Source organism: Strigops habroptila, chromosome Z, assembly GCF_004027225.2.
Source record: "Strigops habroptila isolate Jane chromosome Z, bStrHab1.2.pri, whole genome shotgun sequence".
Lineage (NCBI taxonomy): Eukaryota > Metazoa > Chordata > Aves > Psittaciformes > Psittacidae > Strigops > Strigops habroptila.
The window spans coordinates 51,626,237-51,653,335 of record NC_044302.2 but is presented as its reverse complement, the minus strand read 5'-3'; the positions used below and the strand labels follow the sequence as shown (position 1 = coordinate 51,653,335).

The 27,099-nt window shown below is 39.8% G+C and overlaps 1 protein-coding gene across 3 annotated transcripts in view; it reads right to left on the bottom strand.

Moving 5' to 3' along the window:
- Positions 1-25,326, bottom strand: part of SLC44A1 (solute carrier family 44 member 1) — a 69,989-nt gene extending 44,663 nt beyond the window's left edge. For 2 of the 3 annotated variants that reach the window (XM_030469981.1, XM_030469982.1), the window contains exons 1-3: positions 25,071-25,326; positions 6,558-6,647; positions 3,993-4,135 (exon numbers count right to left, since the gene is read on the bottom strand). In XM_030469981.1, the coding sequence (XP_030325841.1) occupies positions 3,993-4,135; positions 6,558-6,647; positions 25,071-25,097 (260 nt within the window). In that variant the 5' untranslated portion in view covers positions 25,098-25,326. Of the gene's footprint in view, positions 1-3,992; positions 4,136-6,557; positions 6,951-25,070 lie in introns of those variants that run through there. The other variant, XM_030469983.1, reaches the window with a different exon arrangement.
- Between the last annotated feature and the right edge of the window lie 1,773 nt (positions 25,327-27,099).

Genomic DNA, 27,099 nt, shown 5'->3' with positions numbered 1-27,099 from the left:
TTGCTACAGGAAATTCAGTATATCAGATTTACAACCTAGGAATCATCTTTATGCATGTTTATGATGTACCAGAGAGGATCCTTCTGCAGAGAAGATCCCTCTGCAGAGAAGATCTTGGGGGTACTGGTGGATGAAAAGCTGGACATGATCCAGCAGTGTGCTTTCACAGCCCATAAAGCCAACCATATGCTGGGCTGCATCACAAGAAGTGTGACCAGCAAGGGGAGGGAGATGAATTCTTCCCCTCTACTCTGCTCTAAACCCTCTGCTCATTCTAAACCCTCCCATGGTACAACTTGAGGCCATTTCCTCTCATCCTATCATTTGTTACCTGGGAGAAGAATCTGACACCCACCGCACTACAACCTCCTTTCAGGCAGTTGGAAAGAGTGATAAGGTCCTCCCTGAGCCTTCTCTTCTCCAAACAAAACAATCCCAGTTCCCTTAGCTGACCTTAATAGGACCAGTTCTCTAGGCCTTTCACTGGTTTTGTTGCCCTTCTCTGGACCTGCTCCAGCACCTCAATGTCTTTCTTGTAGGGAGGAGCCCAGAACTGAACACAGTATTCAAGGTGTGGCCTCACCAGTACAGGGTACAGGGGGACGATCACTTTAGAATAGATACAAGGAATAAATTCTTTACTACCAGGGTGGAGAAACACTAGACGAGGCTGTCCAGGAAAGCTGTGGATGCCCCATCCCTGGCATGTTCAAAGTCAGGTTGGACAGGGCCTTAAGCAACCTGGTCTAGCTGAACATGTTCCTGTCCATGGCAGGGGGGTTGGACTAGATAATCTTTAAAGGTGCCTTTGAATCTGAAACATTCTATGGTTCTGTAACTCTCTGATTTTAAAAATTCACTTTTTTGAAAAATCAAAGTTTGTTAAAAGAACCTCTGAAATACAGGAACAGTAATTTCAAAATGACCAAAGGGTTTTTTAAAATAAATAAATAAAATCAACAATTTTGGCTTCTGCCTGGTAGCTTACTCGACAAACATCCTATTACCTGTTCATGCCCATGAGAAATACAGAAGTCTCCTTTTTCCTTGCAAAAACAGGAAGACAAAGCATCATCATTTTGTACACTACCCCTTGATTCTGGAAGCACTGTGGCAAATCATATGAACAAGCCTATCTTACCTTCAAGTATTTTGTGCACTTGCATTTGCCAATGTCATTGATTTTCTGTCAGCTCTTAAGGCATCTCTTTATAGGCAAACAAGTACTTTACAGAATAAGCTTTGCTGTAATCTACAAGCATCTTATCGCAATAATGGAGAAGTAAATTAAGTGATCACACCCACTTTAAACAAATTATGGGTAGGGCATATAGAGTTTCACTCAAGTTCTTTGTATGCACACTGCAAACTCTTCCTGGATTTTGCCACAACCTAAATCCCACAAATCCTCCTGAGTCAAAGGCATTTATTAAGATGGAATTCCACCTTAACGCTTCCCTATAGCAGCACATGCACATCTTCTCACACTCGAGTGAACAGCACAAACTGAATTCTGTCCAAGCAGAAATGTACTGATGATCAAAAACTGAGTCTGAATTTGTATTTCAGGGACTTATATTTGGCTGCCACGGTCAACATCTACTTGCAAATAAAAGGTCATTTTTAACCCCTTTATTACTGCCAGAGCTTGAAAAGCAAGAAGCTTATTTGAAGCAAATAGGCTTAATGAGAATTCACTGCCAGAGTCAGACTATAATCCTGTGTCTCTCTCCAGAGCACAGCCTACTAAAGCTGTACCTTGTTTTCTTTGTAAAAATAAAAAGATGCCCGAGACCAGGCTGTAAAATCCTCCTTTGCAACATTTCTTCTCGCTGGTTTCAGCATAACTGATGCACATGGATCAAATGAAATCCATATGAGGACTCTGCTCTTCACCCTCACCACCCAGATTTCCATATCCACACAGACCACATCCATTTCACTTCCTCATTACAGTGCCTATGGGTTGCTGTCATTTACAAGGAAGAAAATGTTATTTTTACAGATGATTTAGCTTTTCTGCCTTGGAAATAAAGACAAAATTACTCTGCAAGCAGAATGAAATGAGAATAACTTCATGTTTCCAGAACATGTAGATCTTAAAGCCCTTTCCTTCTCTACACAGACTGAAATGTAGAGGCAAGAAAAAGAGTTTATTTTTACAGTCTGCCTGAAAAATACTTCTACAGAATACCATTAAATACTCCCATGAACTGGACCTCAGACACTGCAGGAACTCCCTCTGCGAGAGACAGATGCAAAACAAATAGGTTTTGCTGAAAAATTGCCAAGCAAGTTAAAAAACTATAGGGCGTGAGAGTGGGAAGGATCCCTCACATAAGAACTGGCCTCTTCCAAAACAGGCACCCTGGACTGTACCAGGCACTTCACTGTGAATAGTTATATAATAATCTGCCATTGTAGAAAGTTTTCTCTCACTTTTAACTAAATAGAGATGATGATATCCCATATGGGTGTATTTATTAATTTTTTTAGGTCATGCGTCAAGCCACAATACCTTTATTAGAAAAACGTTATCCTTTAGAACCTTAAGACTTTGACAAACAACAGGCTTTATTAACTGTGTTTAAAACAGTCTCTATTTTTATTTGCTGTCTTTAGATCTTATCTTTACAAGAGGAAATCACTTAGTAGTGATAGATGTTTCTCCTCATGATGGCCTGATTTCTGTCACATGTAGGAGACACACTATGAACTGTTACATTTCAATAAGGCATCTGAGTTTCTCCATCTTCACACCTCAAACACCGTTTCTTTCTAAACATAAGTTTAAAATTTTAAAATTTTTATTTTCTTTCACAACACAGGAATTACAATTTTGTACTGAATCCACCGGATTTTAGAAAGTGTTAAAATTTATATAAAAAGGTAGAAAAACTATCCTCTTGGAAGCTGTGATTAGATTAAGAAATTATTCTTTTGAGAGAAAAAAATCTCTAAAAATTTTCAGGCTATTTTACTTAAATCAAATTCTTCTGGTAACACCCCCGTTACCTACCCACATTAAATCTTAAATCAGATATTTAGAAACCTTTATTATAGCAACTCAAAACAAGGAGATCTTAGAAACGCATTCTCCCAAAACAATTCATGCAAATAATGGATTTTCTGCTTATTTGGAAGTGAAGTGTGAAGTAAAATGCTATCGGAATCAGGAATCAAAGATTTTTTTAGATCTTTGAAATAATCATCAATGAAAGAAACATGTTTTTTTGACAATTAATACCACTGTTCTAAGGTAAGACTACTTTACTTTCTGAAGTCACACAGGTTGTGTAGATGTACTCAGAGTACTGACTAGCAGACAGACCTCAACAGGCATTTGCAGGTTTTCTATCCATCAGTCCAGAATTCTTGTTACTCAGCTCCAGTGCAGTATGATGTTTTTCTGCACAATAGATAAGAAATACCTGTGCTGGTTCTGACCTGTAGGTATGTGTTTTAACATGACATTGCTAAATAAGAGCTCTGTGCTGCTTAAAAGTTTTGTGCATTTTCTCCACAAGCCACTTACATATATTCTGCTTACAGTTTAAACTCTCATTTTAACGTGTCAGAGTTATCCCATCTCCCTCTAAGCTCGATGACAAAAACTGAGTATACAACATCAAAAGTGAACTATTTCTACACAGGTAGCAAAGGCCTGTTCCCAAACCTGAGAATACTTGTACCTAAAACTCAAACAAGATTCTACAGGCCACTGTCTCCCATATAAATTGGATGCTAAGAAAGGGAAATTCTCTCAATGTCTTAGCTGTATTGATATTGCACATCTGTCAACATATACTCTCCAAGTAGTATTGCTGGTTGTTACAAAAGATAGTTGTTCTCTAGCTGACAGGAATGGAGATTGACAAGTAGTAATGAGTTAGCATATCCCTCTTCCCAGTTTATTGAAAACCACTCTCAAAGGAAGACAGGTTTTGCCTTTCCTGGTTTATAGAATGAAGCAATTGGAATCCCATACTCACTTCTTGTTTGTGAGGTCCAGACCACTGTTGACTATTCCCTCCACCTTCACATTTTTCTGCCCACAAATATTTCCATAACTGTCATATCCTGAAAGCAGTCTTGCAGCTGCTCCTGTAGCTATTGAAAAGCCACAGATAAAACCCTGGAGGAGAAAAAAATAACAACATAGTTTAGTAATACTCCTGACATCTGGGAAAAGTCAGTTTAATTCATTTGTTTCTAAGTGGAGGTTCTTTAAAAATTCTTTCAGACTGAAAAAGGAAAGACAAGGACCATCCAGAGAACCGCTGTGCAATTATAAAATTGAAAGCAATCCAAAAGAGGATTCAGACATCTACTGCTACATATTATCCAAGCATAGTTAAGAATCCTGTAGGTAATTGAGAGTCATACTGTCAGCAAGTGGTGCATTAAGCAGAAGGGAGGAGGCCAAGGGCAGGCAGTGGAGATCTACTGCCAAGGGCAGGCAGCAGAGATTAGTATGCATCTTGGAGGATTCCAGACAGTCCAGATTTTCTTGCTTTAAGTTTTTCCTCTTGTTTTCCTTCAAATTATGTACTTTCAAAGATGACCTAGAATCTAGAAGTCTATCTGACATAAGTTCCTTTTAAGGAAATCCTCCAAAGCAAGTGATCATATCAAGGCCACTGTAGTTCCAGATGCTGGGTTCAAATGCAAGAAAGAAACAGGCCCAGAGCAGGGGAACGCAAAAAGGCTCAGAGTAATGTTTCAGTATGAGGCAGGTCTTGCTGTGAATTTTCAGAGGTATTTCACTAGCAAAACCAAGATGAAGGCAGTGATTATACAAACAGAGGACTGTCGCAGAAGAAGAATTAGCTCTCTAGGAACACTGCTGACAGAGAGAAGTGAACCATCAGTTCACGACACTACCGTCAATGAACTGTTTTTATACATGAGGCAAGCTAAGATTTCAGAAGGGGAAGCAAACAGCTGACACAAATGTGTGGAGCAACAGATGGCAGCAACAGGATCAGATGAGATGGTGACAACAGATAATGAAGTTGGCATGGAGCAACATGGAAGAATGGGTGGTTTTTAAAGGTCTCAAGATACAGGAGAGTGACCAGGCTATCACTATAGAGAAATTCCAGACAGCAAGCTGGTCATTATCTTTCTCTTGCCAATGCACTAATGCACTTATAGACTTAATACTCAAAGTGTAAACAAGGGCAAAGTGAGCGAAAGGCTATCATAAGTAATTAAAGCTATTTCCAGCACTCACTTTCAATTTCTCCGATCCCTTACTACTCTGTAAAGGACATACTAGCATGCATTTTACATACATTAGTACTCAGGTTCTTGGCTGGTTCCAGAATTTCTTCCCTACACACAGGGTAAGGGAAATAATGCAATTCCTACCCCCATCTAAGCTAATTTATAACAGTGCAAGGATGCTCGCCTCACCCATTATAGTACCTGATCTTTCAGCTAAAGTCTCTTAGAACACTAACAGGGTATTTGACCCAATAGGAAAATTGCTCTGTATATCATATTGCTTAGACAGGAAAATCTGGAACACTCACACACAGCAGATTAACAAATAATTGGGGAAACAGGTAAGTACAGACTGAGTAACCAGAGAATATCAACAAAGGCAAGAAAAAACACAACCACAAAAAGAGAGCTGCTTGTTTCAGGAAGTACTGTGCTTTTTACCATCTTAAGATGTTCACACTACAGTAAGAATATAATTCGTATGATTTAAACAAAACATTACATTTTTACATTTGAAGCACAGAAAATGACAAACACTTTGGGAAAAGAAAAAGAAATTTTTCAGTGGAATAATTCCAAAGACCAGACACCAAGGGACAGTAGAAAAGAAAGCTGACAGCACAGAAGTTCCAAACTCCTAAGGGCTACTGCTTGCAACACAGCAATATAAGACACTGACAAACATTCTCTGTTTAGGAAGGTCCATGAAACAAAAGAAGATAAAAAGAACTGTATTTCTGATTTTCATTCCTCTGCAGTTTTTTAAGGTTTGTTTTTTTAATATAAAGCACACAGTGTTGTGAGGCTATCTTGAGAAAGATAGCGGTTTCATCACACAGGACAAAACTTGGATAACTTGGAAAGAAAGATCTTGCTTATTAGTAACATGGTTATTAATAGTAAGTGCTTCTCTTCAGCATCCAAGAAAAAACAAGTCAACTTTTTGATATTCCCAATCTCTGTTTCTCACCAAAAGTTTACCGTGATTCACAGAACTGTTTACCAGACTCAAAGCTGGATACACACAGTCCCATAAGGAACATGAGTCAAGTGATACCTCACCATGTTGAAAATCACTTGCAAGTGAAACTGGAGTTTCAGGGGAAGGGAAGCTGGAACAAGAACTGACACAAATAATAAACTATGGATTCCTACCAAAGGCCTTCGATACATACATGCTACCCACTTCTGTTGTACATCTGATAGTTCACATGCCAGTATATCCTCAACTTACCCAGTGACTAAGTTACTGAAGGGCTCTAAAACTTCTGACAAATGCACTCTCTTTAACTATATAACATTCACAGGATCCCTTGAGTTTTACTCACCATTCCTACACAGAAAAGGATGAATAAGAGTAGCCATGGTACATCTGTGCAGCTGTGGTCCTCCAGAGGCTTCCATTCTCGCTTAGAGCTCTTGATTGAGAAGAGAGAGGTGAGGTTAACACCATTTTATAAATTGTCTTCTATTCATAACAGCAAAATCCAGACAACAATTATCCAGGACATTAACATACAGCAGGAGTTATCTTTAAACTCTGACATAGCTGAAGCAGCTTTGTCAAAAACCTTAAAAAATAAGACTCACGAAAGACACTTCAAAAGAAGTACCTCCATGGGAAGCTAGATCAACAAATAATTATTTATCCAGAAAAACTGGTAATTTTCCCAGGAATTTACAGGTATTTATCCACAAGCAAGGCTACTTTCCCTTATTTTTTTATTATTATTTTTATTTATTATTTATTTATTTATTTATTTATTTATATATATATATTTATTTTATATATATATATATAAATTTTATATATATATATATAAATTTTATATATATATATATATTTATATATAAATTTTATATATAAATATATATATATTTTTATATATATATATATTTATTATTATTATTATTTTATTCCCTTATTTTTATTTCCCTTATTTATTATTATTCCATGCCATTAGCCACAGAAGCTAATGGCATGGAATCAACAATATCTGCTATTGCAGTCTTCCACAAGTACCTTCCAGTAATCTGCTTTCCAAGAAGGATAAAAGGTTGAACTTCTCAAAAGCTCTTCAGTTTTAAAACACTATTTGCAGGTTTTACAAGTTTTGCATACAGCAAATGTAGAAAGGAGTTAATAAACTGCTGTTAAAGGAACAGTTCTCTGCCTGCCAAGAGGCAGCTGAGCTTAATATTTCAGCAAAAAAATCCCTAGTCAGTATGGCCCAGGTGCCAGAAAGGAAAGTTGTGTACTTAAAGGCTGAAATATTCAATGATAGAGGTTCTACTGCAGAGTATAATGAAGCACTTGTAAGCAATTCAGTTTGCTGCTCCTGAGGTAAAATTTCTCAAGTGTGTATACACTGCAAAGATAATTAAAATATGTTAAAAACAGTCATTTTGCCATCTAGGTGAAATGGATTTAAGAAAACAATGTTTATTAAAAAAAAAAAAAAGGAGCACTGACTGTAGCACACAACTAACCACCATATGAGAATTTGTTTACTGTAACACAAATATTGATTGTAGCTACTTTTATATTTTTATGTATGTGTATAGTTACATATACAAGCTTTTTCTATTAGCTCCCAAATACTAACTCTTCACATACTTCTACTAAGACCCAAAAACCACACACATTATTTTCATACTTGAGGAAAAAGAAATGGAGATTGATATACGGAGAGTACAGAACAGTTCTCTTCAGAGACAGAAGCAAAGAGGTAACCTATTCAAATTTTTTATTTCTTTTTCCTCTTACGACTCTGAAGCATCTCCAACACTTTGTTGACAAGGTAGCAAATGTCAGTACTGAATTAAAACAGAATGGTTGGGTAAAATGTCAACAGTTTTTATCTCCAGTATGTATTTTTGCAGATTTTTATCCAAAAAAGCAATAGCGTATAACTCATGTGATATTAGCAGAGTGGTTTTTTTGTATTCATTACTTTAGTTTTTGTTATATCACAGGCACAAAGCAACCTCTTCAAATACTACCATTAAAAAACTACAAACTGGGTATAATACAAATGAAATCCTGCATACACCATACTTCAAAACATGCAGTTTTCTAAGTAGTCTGGCTTTGCATTAGGGAATTCCATGCTACTTTCACAATATTTTATTAAGGAGATTCCACCTGAAGATACTATGTTCATATTTTTAATTCAAACTGTGCAAATTCACTCTGAGTTCTGAATAGTCAAACTTCTTTTTATTTTATTCAATAATTGGTAGTGAGAGGTGCTAAAAGATCACCTTATCAATTCTACTACACTCATTCAACAAAACTGTCTCTGATCCTGGTAGTTCGCACTTAAAACTAACACACTATTCAAACTTAACATTTACAACAAGATTGTGACATTTATATTGTTATAATTAGCATAATCATAATTGCATAAAATATATAAAGCTTCATGTTTCTTATTCCTAAATCCACTCCAACAACTCTGGATTCTTTAGAGATTTACTTTCATTTATAAACAGCAGAGATCAATTTCTGCTATAGCTGCACCTTATGAGCAAACTGCCCTGGACAAACAAGAGAGCAGTAAGATGCACCACATAATGTGGTTTGGTTTGTAAGGTTTTCATCCTCTGTACCATCTGCAAACAAAATCTTTTAATAGGATTTTTATAAGCCACTGGGCATCCTCTGAAATAGCTCTTGCAAAGATGTAGGTTGTCTGACTGGTAACACTTACCATAAGTAATCCATTTTATTTACCAAGTGGACTGCAATTTGTACATCAAAAAGAAACTTGAATGCCATAGTGCAGCATATAATTAGAAGGTTACACAGAAGAATTCATTCTGTGTCCATAGGCTTTACTCTGCTCCAAAACATACTTTAAGAAGGTGGGGGAAATTATTTTAAACAAAAAGCACTCTTGGCGGCAACTCATAGGGCACTAGATACTTACCGAGCTCCAAGTGAACCACCTAGCATGCTAACAGGGTAGGAAATTATACATCTTTTGGAAAACACCCTGCTCCAATATCCTGTCCAATCTTTCTTCTCTCTAGACCTTGCTACAACCCAAGCTGGCTGCCATTATCTATCTACTGCTTTCTTCTCAGTTGCTTCCTTGTATTCTGGATTCCCACTGAATCTTCTTCCATAGCTTCACACCTTTCATCCTCATCTTTCCTGCTGATGTCTGTATCTCTCTACTGATTACTCCCTGTTCACTTTATACCCTTAGATGTTTACTTAGACCATGATATTCATGCTTAGGCAAGACAAGTTGCTAATCTATGGTCAACATAAGGTCTAACAGATGTTTGTTTTGCAGCCCAGAAACTATGTTTTGCCTCCATTTTAACTGAAATACCGTAAAATTTTAGCAGGCATGCCTTGCCTGCAATCCAAAATCAGCACTTCTATCCATTTCAGCCTTTCCTCTAAAAGCATTCAGTATTTGCTGATGCAAGAAAGCTAAAGAACGTAGAGGAAAAGAAAATTTTTGAAAATTACTTTATTCAGGTTTTCTCTTAAAACAGAGATGTCATAATTTATGCTATGCTCTCTATGGATATTTTTGTCATTAATAAAGGACAGGAATATCTGTGCACTGTTAATGACACCACAAATTAACAGGAGCGCTATCATTCAAGAGTGGAAAGCAGGCAAAAGAGCCTGTGTCTCCAAGTTTCCAAACCTGCAAGTTTCCAAACTTGCAGGTTGGAAACACTTTTCCTGCCCATAATAGCTCTTCTGTGCTGATTTTAAGAGTTATTTACTCAAGAACCCAAATGATTGTGTTCAGAAGATTACACATGTCCATTTTGTAGAAGACTTAGCAAACTCAAAGCTTCTCAAAAAAAAATCAAAACTGTTGGGTGTGGCACAGTTTTACAATTATGTCTTAATACCACATCTAAAAAGTTGGGTGTCTAAAGTTAGACTTTCTCTTGCAGAAGAGAAGCATGAAGAATGCTAGCACATTAGATGTTGGCTTTTCTAGTTGAACTTGGAGCTACACAGGAGTAGCTCCGAGTAGCTCTCAAGACTGCAAGTGCTTGTACGGAAACACAAAATAAAAAGGGGCTATTTTCTTGGTGGTCATTGCATCTAACCACTTCAAAACAAACACAGAACCACCCCCCTCCAGATTTCATTCTCCCTGCCACTTCTAAAAATATACCTTTGCAGGATCAAACAGCAAGTCTGAATTTCCATCTCTTCTGCATACTATAGTATGCTTCTTTACAGGTATCAGCATAGCACAAAACCAATGGTTACCACTTTCACTGTTACTGGTAATATTTGTACTGGATGCTACCATATAAGCACTCACCTGCCCCAGCCAGAGTGCAACACACACATAAGAGCACAAAAAAGTGCAAAAATACAGCATGTGAGCAGGAAACTAGAGACACAAAGAGATACAGCCAATTTTTTTTAAACACAAAATGTCTCATGCAATGTAAAATTTGGGAGTGATGTGATTGAAGCAAGAAGCCAAGTAAAGAACATCTGCAGTACCATACATATGGACAATCAAGCTGTGGGTAAGTAGCAAAGATGTGAGTAAGATCAGGATAAGATGGAATTTGCCATCAGCAGAGGATGTTGCAACATCATGAGAAAGGCAGCAGAAAGAAATCCTGAAATCTTGTGGTGATCGTATGCTTTGGGAAGAAGAAAATGAAGCTGCTACTGAGACAGATGGGCTTAATTAAGGACAGCCCAGTGAATAACTGGTCTCAATAACATCCACTGTATGAAAAGGAGAGGCAGGGAGAGGTTAGATGCTAGGCTTTATTTCAGCTAGTGAGTTTAAGCTAGCAACTGGAGAGTATGGGACTATTATGATTTGCATATGAACACAGAAGTCATAAGAATACAGTCATAGTTTCATTCAGGTAGTTAAGGACAAAAAATTAAACCAAACCAGAACAGACAAATATAACTCTCACATTTTTTCAGCCCAAAACAAGTTCCAGAAGAGACCCATGATGAAGTATGTCCCATCAAAATCCTATAGGGAGATTCACTAGTCATAAGGAAGAGCAGCCTTGCAAACTGCTAATCTAACTCTAGGACTACCAGACATACTGTTAAGAAAGCCCAGAGAAGACAACATTTTAAAAAACATTCACAGCCAGCAAAGCTAAACAGAGTTAAACTTCATGAGATACCAGTTACATGAGCTATGCTCTTCTGGCTCAGGAGAAGGCTTTCAAGTGCAGGTGCTCCAAAATCCTTGAAGGTACACATACAGGACAAATTGTTCACTACCTCTACTTGTAAGTAACACTAGATAAAATCTTACATGCAGATGAAACATAGTGACCCAATATTCTTCTACTTCAGCATTCATTTAAATTCATTCCACTTCAAGTCAAAAATAACAGAGTACGACAGGAAAGTTGAAATGTACACATTTTGGCATTCCCTCTTGAAAAGCAGTAAGTTCTTTTGGTTTAGTTTTCTTTTTCTTTCAGCCTGGTTCTAACACAAGACAAAGATGCTGCAAAATATCCAATTTTCCATTTGCAGACATTGAGAAAAAGCTTTTGTACTTCCTACGCTTAGAAATGGCCACTTTTTTTCTATTGAATACTGAATACAAGACATGGCATTGTTACTCACCCATCTAAACAATCAGGCCTAGATTTACAAAGTTTTTTCAGATCTTAGCGTACTCAGGCACTTCAGCATTTGACCCATTCCCCCCTTAGCAGCTCATACCATGCTCAAGGATGTGACTCAGACCATTTACGATTTCTGAAACTTATGTTGGCTCAGCTGGTGGGTTACAGTACTGCCAGACACAGCTCTCATGTACAAAAACGTCACCACTGCTTTCACCATTTACATTTCATTAGTTACCTGGCCTTTCCTTAAAGACTGGATAAATTCACAAACAAACCTATTCATTACTCTCCCCTCACCAACACACACCAAATTTTTAACAGCTTCTAGCCCTTAGTCTCCCTTCTACATTACATCTACCTTTCCAGTTTTTAATATCTCAATCACGACAGCAATTTGCCCTTTACAAGATTTCCTCCCTAAGATCATCTACAAAATTGAAGAAAATTTTAGATGCATCTTCCTTTCACAGAACTACTGTTAGGCTGTCAGTTAAACACTGTTACGCATGAGTATCTGTGCTCCCATTTATTCCTCAAAATGGTGTCTGTGACTAATGTTTTCAGTGGGATATGGGTTTATTTTGGTTTTTTAAGCACAGAACCCAGCTAGAAAACAAATCAGTAGTTCTAAATGCCATGGAACTAGTTAAGATTGATTTCCTTTGGTCTTTCTGCACAGTACAATCAGATTCCTCTGATCTAACAAAGGGAAAGTTCTGATCACAGTCCTTCATGCAGCAGAAACAATTCCTGATTTTTATTTTTTTTTCTTCTCATTGAGGTTTTCTGGTATTTAAGAGTAACTCAGCTTTGTTACACCTCCTTTCTCTGAAACAGTGTTTCAACCTCAATCTTTCACTAAGCTCACTGGAACACAATTGAATCTTTGAATCAGCTATCACTGCTGACTTAGCTATCACTGCCAAGTTAGCTAAGTTGGATCAATGATTTTTAAGAGTTATTGGGAAAAGGGAACAAGTAGTTTCCTGAAGAAGCAAAAGGTGGACTTCTAAAAAAAAAAAAAAAAAACCACCACAACAAAAAAAACCAACAACAACAAAAAAAAAACACCCCACCAAAAAACCAACATAAATTACCAGTAGTTTAAACTACTACAAAAGGATTATGTAAGTTAACTTTTCAATTACCTTTAGTTCATTTAGGTGGGGTTTTTCTCTCTGCAGTCATGGTACAAAAACTTGGAATATTGATTGTTCTAATTTCTAACCAGTTGAGACAATTATGAGAAGATACAGAAAATTTGGGGTTGCAAGTATTTCAGGGTTTTATTCTTTTTAAATGAAAGGATAGTTTTTATTGTACTTTCATAAATCCTCAAGGATATTACTACTGATGTCTCAGTTTAAGATAATTTTTTACAAAAACCCATCTTAAGAACCATATTCATCTAACTATATTCCCTTTCGTTTCCCTTTATCACCTTGATGTAACATCTAGATTCAGAGTATATGTGACGGCAGCTCAATACTGCAGAGTAAACAGAAATGACTGCTGTTTGTATGCGTAAATCAAGGAATTCAGAAATGACTGTGTAGCTACCTATCTACATAGCAGACAAATAGCTACAGTATGCACATAGCATTAATAAACAGTCCTTAGAGGTAAAAAAGGATACTCATCCTGACTGGATCTTTTGTTGGAAACTGTCACGAATTCTTGCAGAACCTACCTTTCCTAAAAGGAAGGCTGGTTCTGAAAAAGTGCAGATTCGACTGCAGAAACAGCATTCAGTTTATCCTAATAGCACAGTGAGTACATACTGCAGTCACTTTACACCTACAATGCAAGTTCAATGCTTCAGAATTGGTGGGTCCATTTGTCATACTGTGCACACCACAAAATGACATGTAAGGCATGGTCCACTCTTGAGTTCTCCTTGGGAAACAGGAAAGCCAGGTTAAAGAGGTTGTCACCAAGAAGTCACCCACTCTAGAAATTGTCATTTACTCATTTAACCTATCTTTACAAGCTAAAGAACACTCCCAATCACATGCCAGCCTTTAGCATGAAGCATACCACCTATAAAAGAGAGGAACAATTTACTAGTTTACCAAAATGCTTCCATCATAAGAACATAATTCTACAGTTTACCAGACAGCATCGCATTTTTCTGTCCAAGACATGGCACACCTTTCTATACCACTCAGCTGTTTTAAGAGAAGCACTAGTACCAACTGTATATTGTCCTAATGAAACTTCTTCAACCTCTGAACAGATCTTAATTCTAAAGCCTAAAGAGGAAGAGGAAATTAATCTTGACCCCAAGCACTAATAGTTTCGGATGGTTTTGGATTGCTCCAACCCAAAGCAAGACATAAAAACAAGACATAAGTCCCCTATTCCATAAGCAGCTGCAACCATTTTGACATCAAATGAAGCTATTAGCCATTCCTCTTCTTTTGCTATGGATGTCAGACAATTGTAAGACGACCAATATATTGCACCTGAAAAGAATTTTGACCACAAAAGTGTTCAAAAAGTGGTTTAACCACAAAGTGGTTAAAACATACGTGATACCCATTACAGGTATAGTTCAAATGTGTCTCACTATAAACATGAATCAGCAACTTAATTCATGAAATACAGAGCATTTCTCTGCATACACTGTCAACGTAATAGGTAATGACTGAAAAGTGCGTAAAACATCAGAAGATACAATTAAAATCTAGCAAGTTGGTTCACATTTTCAAACAAAAGCATTAGGGAACTTCTAACGTGTTACATACACTGCAGAAAAGTATGCACACTGAGAGGGAGGGAAAATACTTGCACATTTTCTAATACCTTCACAAATAAACAGTCTTAGAGTCCCTGACAGTGTCAACATGAACATCTCTGTTATTACGTCTAAGGAGAATGAAGTCTAATTATTCTAGGATCTTCTGTTACTCTGAAGATTGGATGACACTGTTGCTAAAAAAATGCCCCAAAAATCTAAACCTCCCTCAAAACCACACTCCCTTCCCCACACAAGTACATCTCTGAGGACAAAAGTCGCAACTCAAACTAGCTCTCCATATAAAATCTTCATGAGGTGAATGCACTCTAAGGGCACAAAGCAAAGTCCTGAAGTGTTAAAACTATGTTCAGTTAATTACTTCATCTGCTATCTTACAATTCTTTATAGAAAACCCTTAGTTTACAGCATGGTGAAGCCTAAGAATACTGTGCAAAGTTGCCCTAGTTAAAACGCTCGTCACTACCTACAGACTTCCTGTGTATGACATACAGGTGTTCAGACACAGCACCAAGCAGCAGCTTACTGCAGTTTATCATGAATTCAGATGATTCTCTCAGATTCACAATAAAACTGATTATTATACAGCAAATTATTGGTATGCCTCCATTACTAGAGGAGGAAAACACACCAGCAAACCCAGATTTTTACTTCACTAACCTGTACCAGTTCACTGAAAGGATGAACTACACCATATCAATAAAACTATCTCCATAAACACATAATAAAAATTCTTAGAGTACACTTGTCCTGGATCTACCCCTGGGGAAGAGCAGTATAGCTCCTACCCCATGCAGCTTGCCAATGATAGCATTTTCCTGGGAGGCAGATGTTTGAATTCCCCCCGACTTACAGAACCACAGCTATGTCTTCCACTTCCAGGGGCAAGTGAGCTTGTCACTTTAATACTATTAGAGCTACAAGTGGCAGTCATCTCTAGAAAGGAAGGAAAACATCACACACTGTTCCCTGCAAGTACTCTCCATGATGACATTATCCTCTAGTTAACAAGCCCAAACAATGGGGCAATTCCAAGAGCGACTGCATTATAGAACATGCAAATCACAGTGGTGTCTAACACCCATTTTTGTGGAATTTCTGCTTCAATCTCATTCAAAAACACTTTATTTTTCAATCTACTGCAAAGCAGACATTAGTCACGCTTTTGGATTTTACTGAAAGCCATATGCCAGCACTTTACATCCAAGCACCCACATGCTTATTTCCCTAATAGCTCTACATCACCATTTCTCCAACCCCTTGTCCACTGAAAAGATGCAGCTATTCTTTGCAAGTATGAAACTCAGAGTTCCTGCTAGGAAAAGTTTTCTGATGGTGTAATGCTGCTTTAAAGTTATCCACACAAGCACACAAGAGCACACAAGACAGCACTTCAAACATTACTGATTGTGTAATATAAAGATGTTTACCCTGAAAACTCAGAGGTGGAGACTTCACTTATGAATCTGACATATGTTGTGTTGTATATCATCTTCTACTCATCTTTTCAGTCAACTTAAACATTGCTTTTAAAACTCCGTTATTACATGCTTCCACCTCAGTCTACAACTTAAATATTTATCTTGAAACATAACACAGCTGATTAAATAAAGAGCTGACATGATCAGCACACCTGCTGATGTTTTGAAGTTTAAAAATAAAGCCATCTGCACACAAAAGTCCAGTTTTTAACCCTCAAAGTATTTAGCTATTGTTTCTTTTTCTCATTACCCATTGTTAAGTACTTATCTGAAAGCAGCAGTAAAGAAGGACACTACAAATAGCACAGCAATATTTTTCAGGGGACTAAAATACCAATTTCAATGCATGTTTGGAACTTCCACGGTTCTTAATCATTAGTAAAAAGCAGTCATGTGGGGGAAGGGGAAGGAAAAAAAACAACCGGGGGAGGGGGGGTAACAAAAAGCCCCAAAACAAAAACAAAAAACAAACAAACAAAAAAAAAACCCAAAACCAACAAGGAAAAAAAACCAACCGAAAAAGAAAAAAAAATTTCCCTTCTAAAGATATTTTGCACCTACCAAGTTACTTTATCACACTGTATTTTCTACTTGTGTACCAACCTGTTTAACAGATTCTCAGATTTTATTCTTACTAAGAGACTGCAAGTCCCACATTACAAAATATTTTAAAGCTTTGCACTGGTAAAATATTGTCCAAGTACAATAGACACTTTGCTTCCAAACGCATTAGCTTTTATCACAATCTAACATTATCAGAAGAAAAAAAAAGACAACCCATTGATGGTCTCCACAAAAGACATTGATGGTCTCCACAAAACATAAAGGACATTCCATAGGAAGCGCTGCCCCTGTTCTTTGCACTCTCTTCATGTGAGATGAGCAATTTTCTCTAAAAGAACTTTTCACCCTTTTCGAGTGTCTAAAGCCAGAATGCAAGACCAAAAACATCACAGCTCTCTAAGAGCTTGCGGCCTGCACAGTACTGCTGTGAAAAATAACACTAGAGATATTCATAGCAGCTTGCTAAGTATTCTTTCACAATGCATCCTACATTCAAATGGGTTTGTCAATTGAAAATCATAAAATCGTGTCTTTTTCTATTGCATCTACAATCTTGCAGAAGAAGTTCCTACCTTTCAAAGGCAAAGGAAGGCTTATTTGATGGAGGGTTCTGCAAGGTTTGAGGCTCATATTTGCACATGTCAACACAAATATGGTCCTTACGGCACTACACTGAACACTATGAACTAACTGTTGCATTCATCGGCTGCGTACATTCTTCTGTATCGCTGTGTACAAAAGTCAAAAGAGCTGTGATGGAAACTGAGAAGCCAATAGCCATACTCAGTTATATTTAAAAGGATGTCATGAGCACAACAAAAACTTCTCAGAACCCTTTTCCCCCCATTTGCTCTAACAAAGATGAAAAGTTTCAGCTTATATTCAGGAGGAAAGCTTACATCACTTCTTAAATATAAAATCCCAACTTACAGGTTAAAAATTCTGGCATAACACGAAAAGAAAACCACTCAGGATTACAAAAAGAGGGCAGTGCTTGAGTACCCTGAAAGCGTATTAGATTAAGAGGAACTAAAGCTAAGAAGGCTTTGTCTGGTTTATGAAAGAAAGGGTGGGAGGAGAATGGAAAGGTAAATGATGTGTCAAGCCCTTAGCTTATTACGTAAGCATACTTTCTTACAAGTAGGCAATTGGACCTTAAGATCATCTAGTTCCAACCCATGGCAGGGGGATTGGAACTAGCTGATCTTAAGGTCCTTTCCAACCCTAACCATTCTATGATTTTGCAGTTTTTCATAGCAAGCTAGGGGGAGTCTGACAAAGCATTCCCAGGAGATGGCTATTATGACCTTGAACATAATACTTTAATGGGTTTCCTGTTTTGTTTCTACAGATCTGTACACGACATTCAGAGATCTCTTCCTCAGTCAAATAATGTATCTGGGGATACATTAGGCCAGAGTTCATTTCTGTTGTAAGCAGCTGCTTAACTACATGACCTTTATTATGACACGATATCCAGGCACAAGTGCCCGTGTTCTGCTTGACATAACGTTCGACCATATTCTAGCATCACTGGTTAAAACAGCGACAGATAGAAACTAGCATGTAAAAATGCAGTATGGAATCTCAGCTTGCCTATATACTGCAATCATCTCCTATTCTTGCAGTGCACAACACACTGGGTGTTGAAATCATATTAAAGCAGAATCCCAGTTTCTGTCAAGTTGGTTTGCAAATTTTGATTTTCACAAAAGAAACCACTGAAGTAAGTTCAAAGGAACAAAAATAATAGTCAGCCCAAAGGAGAAAAAGGCATACACAATTAGCGCAAGCTTGTCTTTAGAGTAAACAGCATAAAGACAGTTGACAACTTCACTGCGTAACAACCATCGTAATTTCTTCATAATGAAAAATAAGAGCAGTCAGGTGAATGATACTGAATATACTCTCACAATTACTAACCTAAGAGTCTGACGGCTGACAGCATTCTAGCTGCTAATAGTTCCAGTAATATATAATAATACAGTAACAATAACATAAGCTTTGGATTTAGTATTCACTATTAACAATGAAAGAGAATCAATTTTTTCCAAAACTGTTCTCACTTTATCAAAATCAAATCTTGTAAGAATGCAATGTCACATGTTGGTTCTTAATCCAAACTACCACTTCTTGAAGTGCTTAAAAAAACAAACCAAAAAAAAAAAAAGTCAATATTTGAGTTACCTGACAAAGTAAAGGAAATAATGTGCTACTTAAAACCTTTTAAGATGTGTCACAACTGAAAGATAGCCTGAACTTCAGAAGAAGCTAGTCCTCAGTGGGAAAAGCTCAAGGAGTTTGAAAGAATACTTACAAGCATCTATGTAGTTGAAACATTTCTTTCTACATTAAGATCAAAAGGAATTATTTGCACAGGTTGTGCAGTTGCTTGTGACAGCATTTGTAAAAGGACACCTCATGCTTCACAGGAAATGAATAGAGCTCACAGGCCAGAAATACAAAAAGTACTCAACAACTTTATGAGATGCCTGAATCATTAACACTGTTCTTGGATCCTGCTTATACTCTTCATCCTTCATACTCTATCTGCTTGCCAGAGGCTAGAACGGAAGCTTCATCTACTGTCAGTGTGTTGAAAAGGAAATCAAGCTTCCTAGCTCCTGGAAGTAGAATTCACAACTCATTCTGTTTCTGCCCATCAACACCATTACTCAGCTGCTCTTCATACATGATCATACCCACACCCACCATGAAACAGGCATATTTTGACACCCCCTATATTCATTTGGCTGCAAGAACCTCTGACAACTGAAGATATTGCTGAAGTACAATTAATGGTCTTTATTGTCCATAGCAGTTCAGAAGAGACATTTAATCAGAACTATGAATTGTTTTTTAAAGTTAGGAATTCCAGATTTATTCTGTGTTGCTTTGACAGCAGACGCTCAAGGGAAAGTTAATGGATGATCTGTCTTCGTCTCCTCTTATAATGGGAAGTCCTTTTAGTTTTGTAAAAACCAAGGCCACCTGTAAGACGATCAAGAAGAACATGTGCTTTGTTTATCCCAGTCATGTCTCTAATTTTCATCAAGATTTTAAGCCTCACACATATCTCAGATTAAGCCACAAACATACAAAACTGTAAGGATAAAACAAACATGCACAGTATTTCACTGTCCCAACACAAAGATGTCACTAAGTTGCCTTGCTTCCTGTAACATCTTGATAAAGCAAAGGCCTTTTAACTACAATCAGCCACTTGAATTCAACTGCGTAAGAGCAGAAAGGAAGGATGGATTCTGTATAACAATTACTCTAACAGAAAGCAATTTAAGGTCTACTCCTCCCCCCAGTTTGTTCCCCTTCATGAACTATGAAATTCTGTCCCCTCACATAGAGTAACATGAAATTTATGGAGTGGTGCTATAAACTCAATCAGTAGAGCAATCCGAGTTACACTGAACGGTAAGTTTGCTTGCTTAAAAAACAAACAAACCAACCAACAACAAAAAACCCCCAAACCCTACATGAATTACTTCAATCCAACAGATTTATAGCATAGCCTAATACTTATGGTGACATCGGAGTGATTAACTCCAACAGTTATCTCCTGCAAATCCAGTTTTATAATGGACTAATGCTGTGATAGCAGAAAATACCACTGATGAAGGAAAAGAATGAAAAGAAATGGAAGAGAGTACTGCCACTCAACTGCAGATTTCATTTTTCTTCTTTAATGAAACTAAAGATTTGAAAGAAAATTGATTATTCTATCATTTCGAAGCTACAGCACCGTTCACTCAAAAGATCCCAACACTCAGGAAGGGAAGATCCTTTCCAAAATGGCACAACAAAAAAAACTACCTGTATCAAAACCAGGTAGAAACTTTCTAAGCTTTGTTGCATAGCAGATCCATGGTAAAAGATTTGCACCTAGACAGAAGCACCCATCTTGAGAAGCTCATGATAAAGACATGGCAAGGGAGGACAGTTGACTGAAACCACATGAAGGTATTGATAACCAACAGCACTGCAAGACAGGAGATGCACAGAGGTGTTCGGGTTTTGGTTTTGGGTTGGTTTGGGGTTTTTTTTCCTTCCGTCCTTTACAAGGTTTTAATCTCATATAGGTCGGCACACTTTGGCCAAACTACAGTTCAAAGAAGTTTTAGGAGGATCTGGCCATGGTAATTAATGAAGAGTACATACACTGCTCTGAAACAACAACTGCAATATGAAGCTGACATTGCACATGGTTTTCCCAACAAGCTCAAGGTTCAAGATGGTGAGAGTCCAGAGACACAAAAAGATACAGCTAAGTCCTCCTAAGTAAGCAGAGAACAGCAAAAGCCCCTGAAGAAACAAAGAGAATGACGCAGTTGTTAACATCAAAAAAGAACAACAGGTAAACAAGAACACTAGTTGTGACAATAAAGAACAAGTGCAAATCCCAGAAGATACTACACCAGGAAAAGTGGAAGTACTTCATGTGAACATGGAATAAGCCTGAAATGGAAAAAAGAAATACACTGGAAAGAAGTATTCCAGATTGAAGCACCTCAACAAGTAACAAAGCAGCAGAACAACAGGAAAGAATGTGCACACCTGGAAGAAAATCCAATATGGTTGTATTAAGTTAACATCACTCTTAACAGTTCAAATCAAAACAATTAACAGTCGAAAAATCTGGTAATGAAAGGAGGTAAGTTAACAAAAGTGGGGGAAGAGTGGAAGTACAAGCATAGACAGCAGTAGAGGAAAAGAAACAATCATCGGAAAGTAGAAGGCAGTGAAAAACAAGAGGACACTACTACAGAAGTCCAGGAAGAATAAGACATCAAGTGGCAGAGGATTACAGATAGTATTGAAAGCAATACAGATCAAAGAGTGCAAGAAAGGACAGGAATCCTTGCAACTTGGCCAGAAGGAGCCTGTACAGATCTTAATGAAGGCAATTTCAGCAGCACACAGAACCGGGACTGGAATAGTACAATGAAAGAGGAGAGAATGTATGACCACAAATGTAAATTATTCAGTTTGGTACTTTGGAAAAGAAGGGAAGCAGACTATAGTTAACTGTCAGCTTTAAGGATGGAGGATCATAACTCAGAATAAAATTAGGAAGGGAGCAAGATGGCAGCAAGAGGTAAAACCCAGAAATTTGGAATTAAAACAGAAAAATTGAACGAATGGGGCTTTGAAGTCAGACTAAACCACTAAAGGAAATAAAAGCGGAGAGCAAACATGAGGATCCGTCTCTGTAAGTAGCAGGCAAGAGTGCTGAGCAAAGGTAAACATGCCGATTCTAATCAGTTTTTCTCTGGAAACCTTTGGATTCTGCAGAAGAGATACAGGAAAGAGCCTAAGGCAGATTTCTAGGCAGCCTGCAAAGCAAAGGAACTGGGAAATGCATTCAGGGAAAAAGCAAAAAAAAAAAAAAAACCAAACACCAAAACGATTATTGAGTATGAAATACAAGTTGGGAAGAAGACATCAAAGAAATCTGCCATGCTCAACAACCAGTCATAGGTAGGTGCATTATCATAAATGAGATGAGGAGGTGGCAGTCATGAGAAAGGGATATGGAGATGCAGCAATCAGATAAGATGGCTGGCAAAATCAAAACAAAAGTAATAATTTCTCTCAGAAACAGAAATGGGGATTAGCAGATGAAGCTCAAATAGGTCAGAGACCGAAGAATAAATTTAATGAGAAATCAACTTGAAAAATAAAGTCATAAGGAATGAGGGTGAGGTGTCCACGATAAGAGGAGAGACTGTATGGCAAAGACTAAGATGAAGGTATGCAGGGAGAAGCAAGAAGTAAGTGAGGCAGCATGAAAGAACATCTGACAGATCCCTGCTCAAGAAAAGGGATCCTTAAGAGGAAATAACAGAGGGGAAGGTAGAAAGACAATGGTAGATGAACACAACATTTATTGTTAATGATAAAATGAAGGATAAGACAGACATTAGGCTCTCACATAATGCTGTACTCTTGGTAGCAAGGTTTCTGCAATCAATATACCTGACAAAACTGTTGCTGATAAAATATTCAGCAACTAGCCTTTGATTTGAATTTCCTGAGGAGACCCACAATTGCTTATGGTTAGGGAATTAAATAAACACCCATTTTTTATACTTCAGTTACATACACAGGATACAAAGCTCACTGTACCATATCTTGCCACACCTAAGGAAAACAAATGAAAGAGGTTCAGTAGCGTACTATTAACATCACGCCCTGACAGGGGAACACAAAATTCTACTGAACAACAAAATCAGTTAGTTGAAACCTATGAACAAGCCAGATATTTAAACCATCCCATCCCCTATTTCTTCTGCTTTTGGTCTAATGTTACCCACAAATGTGCCTGCATTTTCATTTAAGGGAAGAATGTAATGGTGAGCAGCAACTTAAATTCATAAAGAAGAGCTACAAAGGGCCTGCTAAACAGTTATGAAAAGCCATGTGGATAGGAATCACAGAAAATAAGGTTGGAAAAGACTTCAAAACATCAACTTCACTCTCAGTGCTCCAAGTCTGTATCAGCTTTCCTTAAGCCATTCCCGTCAGAAACCTATCTAACATTTATATATATATTACATATATATTTAGCAAGCCTCAAGCAATACAGGCTCCACAATCTTCCCAATAGTCTACTGCAGTGACCAAACAATTTTTAAATCTTCCCCTAACATCTGGTATATATGTCCTTCTCTAAAATTCAAGCCATTTCTTCATGCACCATAAAGCTGATTGCTTTCCTCTTTGCAGCAAATTTGCTGTATGGAAAGGATGTTCCCTATTGCAACTGGACAGCTCTGCAGTGTTTTGCATTGGAAGGACAGAGCCCTTACATAAAAAAGAAAAAAAAAAAAAGGGTCTGCCTGAACGGATGAGCTACAAAAACTCATCTCTGTGATGAGTCATCTGGGACAGCAGAGACGGACTTTCCCACATAAGCAGTCTGCTGGAAGCTGGATTCAGCCACCGCAAGTGACACAGCCAAAAGAAACTAACATTTACAAGCAAGCAAAGCATAGCCACAGCATTAGTCATGATCGTTCATCCTACAGCCTTCAGAAAGGAGCCAAAACAGAATAGCCCTGGTCGTGCCGTTCAAAAGGAAAGTTAAAATAGGAAGCAGAGCCGCAAACTGGAGCGCTGGGTGGAGCTCCCAATTGTGCCTTGCTTGGCAGCACCGCTCTGGGGGAAAAAAGAGGAGTCAGTAAGGGCAAAGTAGTGCAGTGCGGGAGGGGGAGGACAGAAAACCCGAGCTCGGAAATAAGAGATGTGCACGGGGCAGGTCACACACAAGAAAAAGGTTGCAGGGAGATACCTGAGCCCTTGGCCATGGAGTGGGGAAGGGGGTTGGGATTAGAACTGTCTCCCTTTCCAGAGGCAGTGTACTGGGGAGGCCCTGGACGTGCCAAGTTTCCTCCCATGAGATGGCCCCTCTTTCTAGGGGCCCCAAAGGAAAAGCTGCAAGGAATGGGGGGAGGGAGGAATTGCAGAGATATAGGGGGTGCATAGAGGACTTTGCTCCCCACTCCCTACAGTGGGGAGGAGGCAGTGGGGAGCACAGGACAGGGTAGTAAGGCAGTATGGGGATGGCAGGGAAGAACTAGAGGTATGCAGCTGCTGCAGCCATGGCCGGGGATTGGAGCAGGGTATGGCAAAGATTGCAAAGCCATAGCAGGGCTGAGGGAAAAAGGGGCAAAATGATGCAGATCCACAAGGGAAGCAGAGCACAGAGCAGTATGCAGAGCAATGCAGAGGATGGAAGTGCGTAGCATGGTGGGACCAAGGCTATATGGGCTGAACCAGGGGGTGCATAGGCGTAAGGTGGAAGAGCAGAGCTTTAGAGGGGAGCAAAACGCTGCAGAGTTACATGCACCAAGGCTTGGGGGGTGGGGTGCCGTGGCACCAAGGCATGGGGCTCACAGCCAGCCACAAGGAGCAGAACTACAGGAGTGGAGAGGAACCGGTCCACAGTCACGGGAGAGCAGAGCTCACGGCGGGGCGTGAGGGGGAAGGGAAAGCAACGGGTTCAGTGCCAGGGGAGAGTATGGTTACAGGGGATGCACAGGAGTGCGCAGCCATGGGAGAGCGGTGCTACAGGTGTAGCAAGGGGATGCACAGCCATAGGAGAGGTACGGTAGGGGCTACCGTAGTGGGAGAGAGCAAAGTGGTGCACGGCCATGGGAGAGCGTGGCTACGAGGGGTAAACGGGATGCGCGGCCACCACAGAGCATGGCTATAGAGGCAGAACCGGGTGCACGGCAATGGGACAGCATAAGCGGCAGTCCTGGGGACGGGGGACAAGTGGACAGCCGTGGGGGACAGCAGGCCTGCGGGTGTAAGAGAGCCCGGCAGCGCGGAACAGCAGGGCCAGGACACGGGAGAGCAAGGGACGACAGAGGGGCAGCTGGGTCCGGCGGCGGGCGCGGGCCGCTCACCTGCGCGGCGGAGCTGCAGCAGCCCATGGCGTCCGCGGGTCTCTGCACTGGCGGCGGCCACTAGACGCCAGGCGGCGGCGGCGGCGGCGACAAGCAGGCGCTGGGCATTCACTCTCCGCGGCGGCCCGCCCCGGGGCGGCGGCGCGGCGCGGCGGGGTGCGATGCGGAGGGCCGCGGGGAACGGCCGGGAATACTCAGGCGAAGAGCGCGGCTGCGGCACCAGCCCCGCCGCGGCGCCCCCTCATCCTCCCCCTGCGGCGGCGCCGGCCGCGGCTGAGGGGAAGGGGCGGGGCCTGCGGGGGGCGGGGCCAGGGCACCGCAGCGCGGGGGGTACCTGCCCGGGCGGGCGGCCACGCCCCCCGCATCGCCCCGCCCCGCCCCGCGCGTCGCGGGACGCTTCCGGGGCCGGAGCCGCTTTTGCCCGGTCGCAGAGGTGAGGGCAGCGTCCGTGCTGCCCGGCCTGGCCCGTCGCGACCAAGCTGTGGGGTCCTGGCACCCGCCCTTCCAGAGCCGGACGCTCCCAGCCGCTCGTCCCTCTTGTTCCTGTGGAGCCCCCCGAGGAGGGGCACTGCCCAGTGTGTGGGGGAGTAGCTGTGTGGAGAAGCTGGGCTCCCGTCAGGGTGGTTTCCAAGCGGGTGATGCGCTCAGCAAGGGAGAAAAGCGCTGCTTGCGCGTCCCTCTTGTACTTGCAGGTACGAGAGGTGCTTCTGCTTACTGCTGGGAGATGCTTGAGAAAGCCACGGTCCAGCAGGCCTGTGTCTTATGGGTAGTCAGGCATCGGAACAGGCTTCCCAGGCAAGTGGTGGAATCTCCATCCTCCAAGTGTTCAAAATCCGTGCAGATGAGGCCCTTAGAGACATAGTTTAGTGGTGGACTTGGCAGTCCTGTGATTTGGTGCTCATAAAGGTCAAATCCTGGTTGGATCTGATGGTCTTAAAGGTCTTTGCCAATCTGGTTGATGCCATGATTCTATTATACTGTCTTTAGTGTGGTTTATCCTATTTTCTAGACTAACTCTTACCATTGGTGCAACGCGCAGAGTACCCAATCATCTGAAATGGTAGCCTGGTGAAATGAATGACGAAATTAAATCTCCCTTGGATTCAGCAAGCTTTGTAGCCTTCCCAGAGACACAAATGCAGGTGTCATTCTTTTGACGTGTATGCCTCAGTAACTGCTAAAACCTGGTTTCATGAACTACATCAGGATGATGCTTGCTGTGTAGTTACCTGGTACAAGTTCAGTCTCGGAACCGTAGGCTGGACCAAGTTGCTAAGCTATGCAGGTAGCAACAAATGCCTTAGAGCTTCTGAACCCGTCAGGTCACTACACAGCTGCATCTTGTAGTCATTCATGGCAACAGATGATTTTGCAACAGTTTTTCTCAGAATGAGAGAGTTCTCTTTGGAAACCGGCAGTCCCTTTTCAGGTAAGTTTACTGGCCGAGCAGTTCTGTTTGAACATGGCCTAAACATATTAGGCAATAGTCTAAGTTAAAATACTGGCTGAATCTTAACTCTGTAGGTTTAATTCTGTCAATATAGTAGAAGATCTATGATTAGAAATAACATTGCAATGACTTAAGTTTAAAATGATCTTTCGAGAGGTAAAATGAGGCAAAAGAGGCCTTGTGACTAGAGAAGGAGTCTTGTTAGTCTTCCAAAATAGAACAAAAACTGGCATGTGGGTGAATTGTGAATCATACATTTTTTTTAGCTCTTCTCAGTTTAAGGGCAAGTAACATCACTTCTCACAATTTTCGTATTTTCTAACACCTCATTAAAATACCCTTTTACTGCTTACATGTACATTGCCATTATTTCTCATTGTTCCACCTTGTTTTATCCAAATATTTCTGTTGTATTCAAAGGTGTGACCATCAAAAAACTGTTTTGTGGGAACACTCTCCAGGAGGCATGTTTCTTTTGTGATTGACACAAGGATAACAAGAAATCCATAGTCAATTCTTGTGTAACTTTCCACATGTCACTTTCTCTCAATTTGTCTGTTCATCAGTTTTGCCATTTAT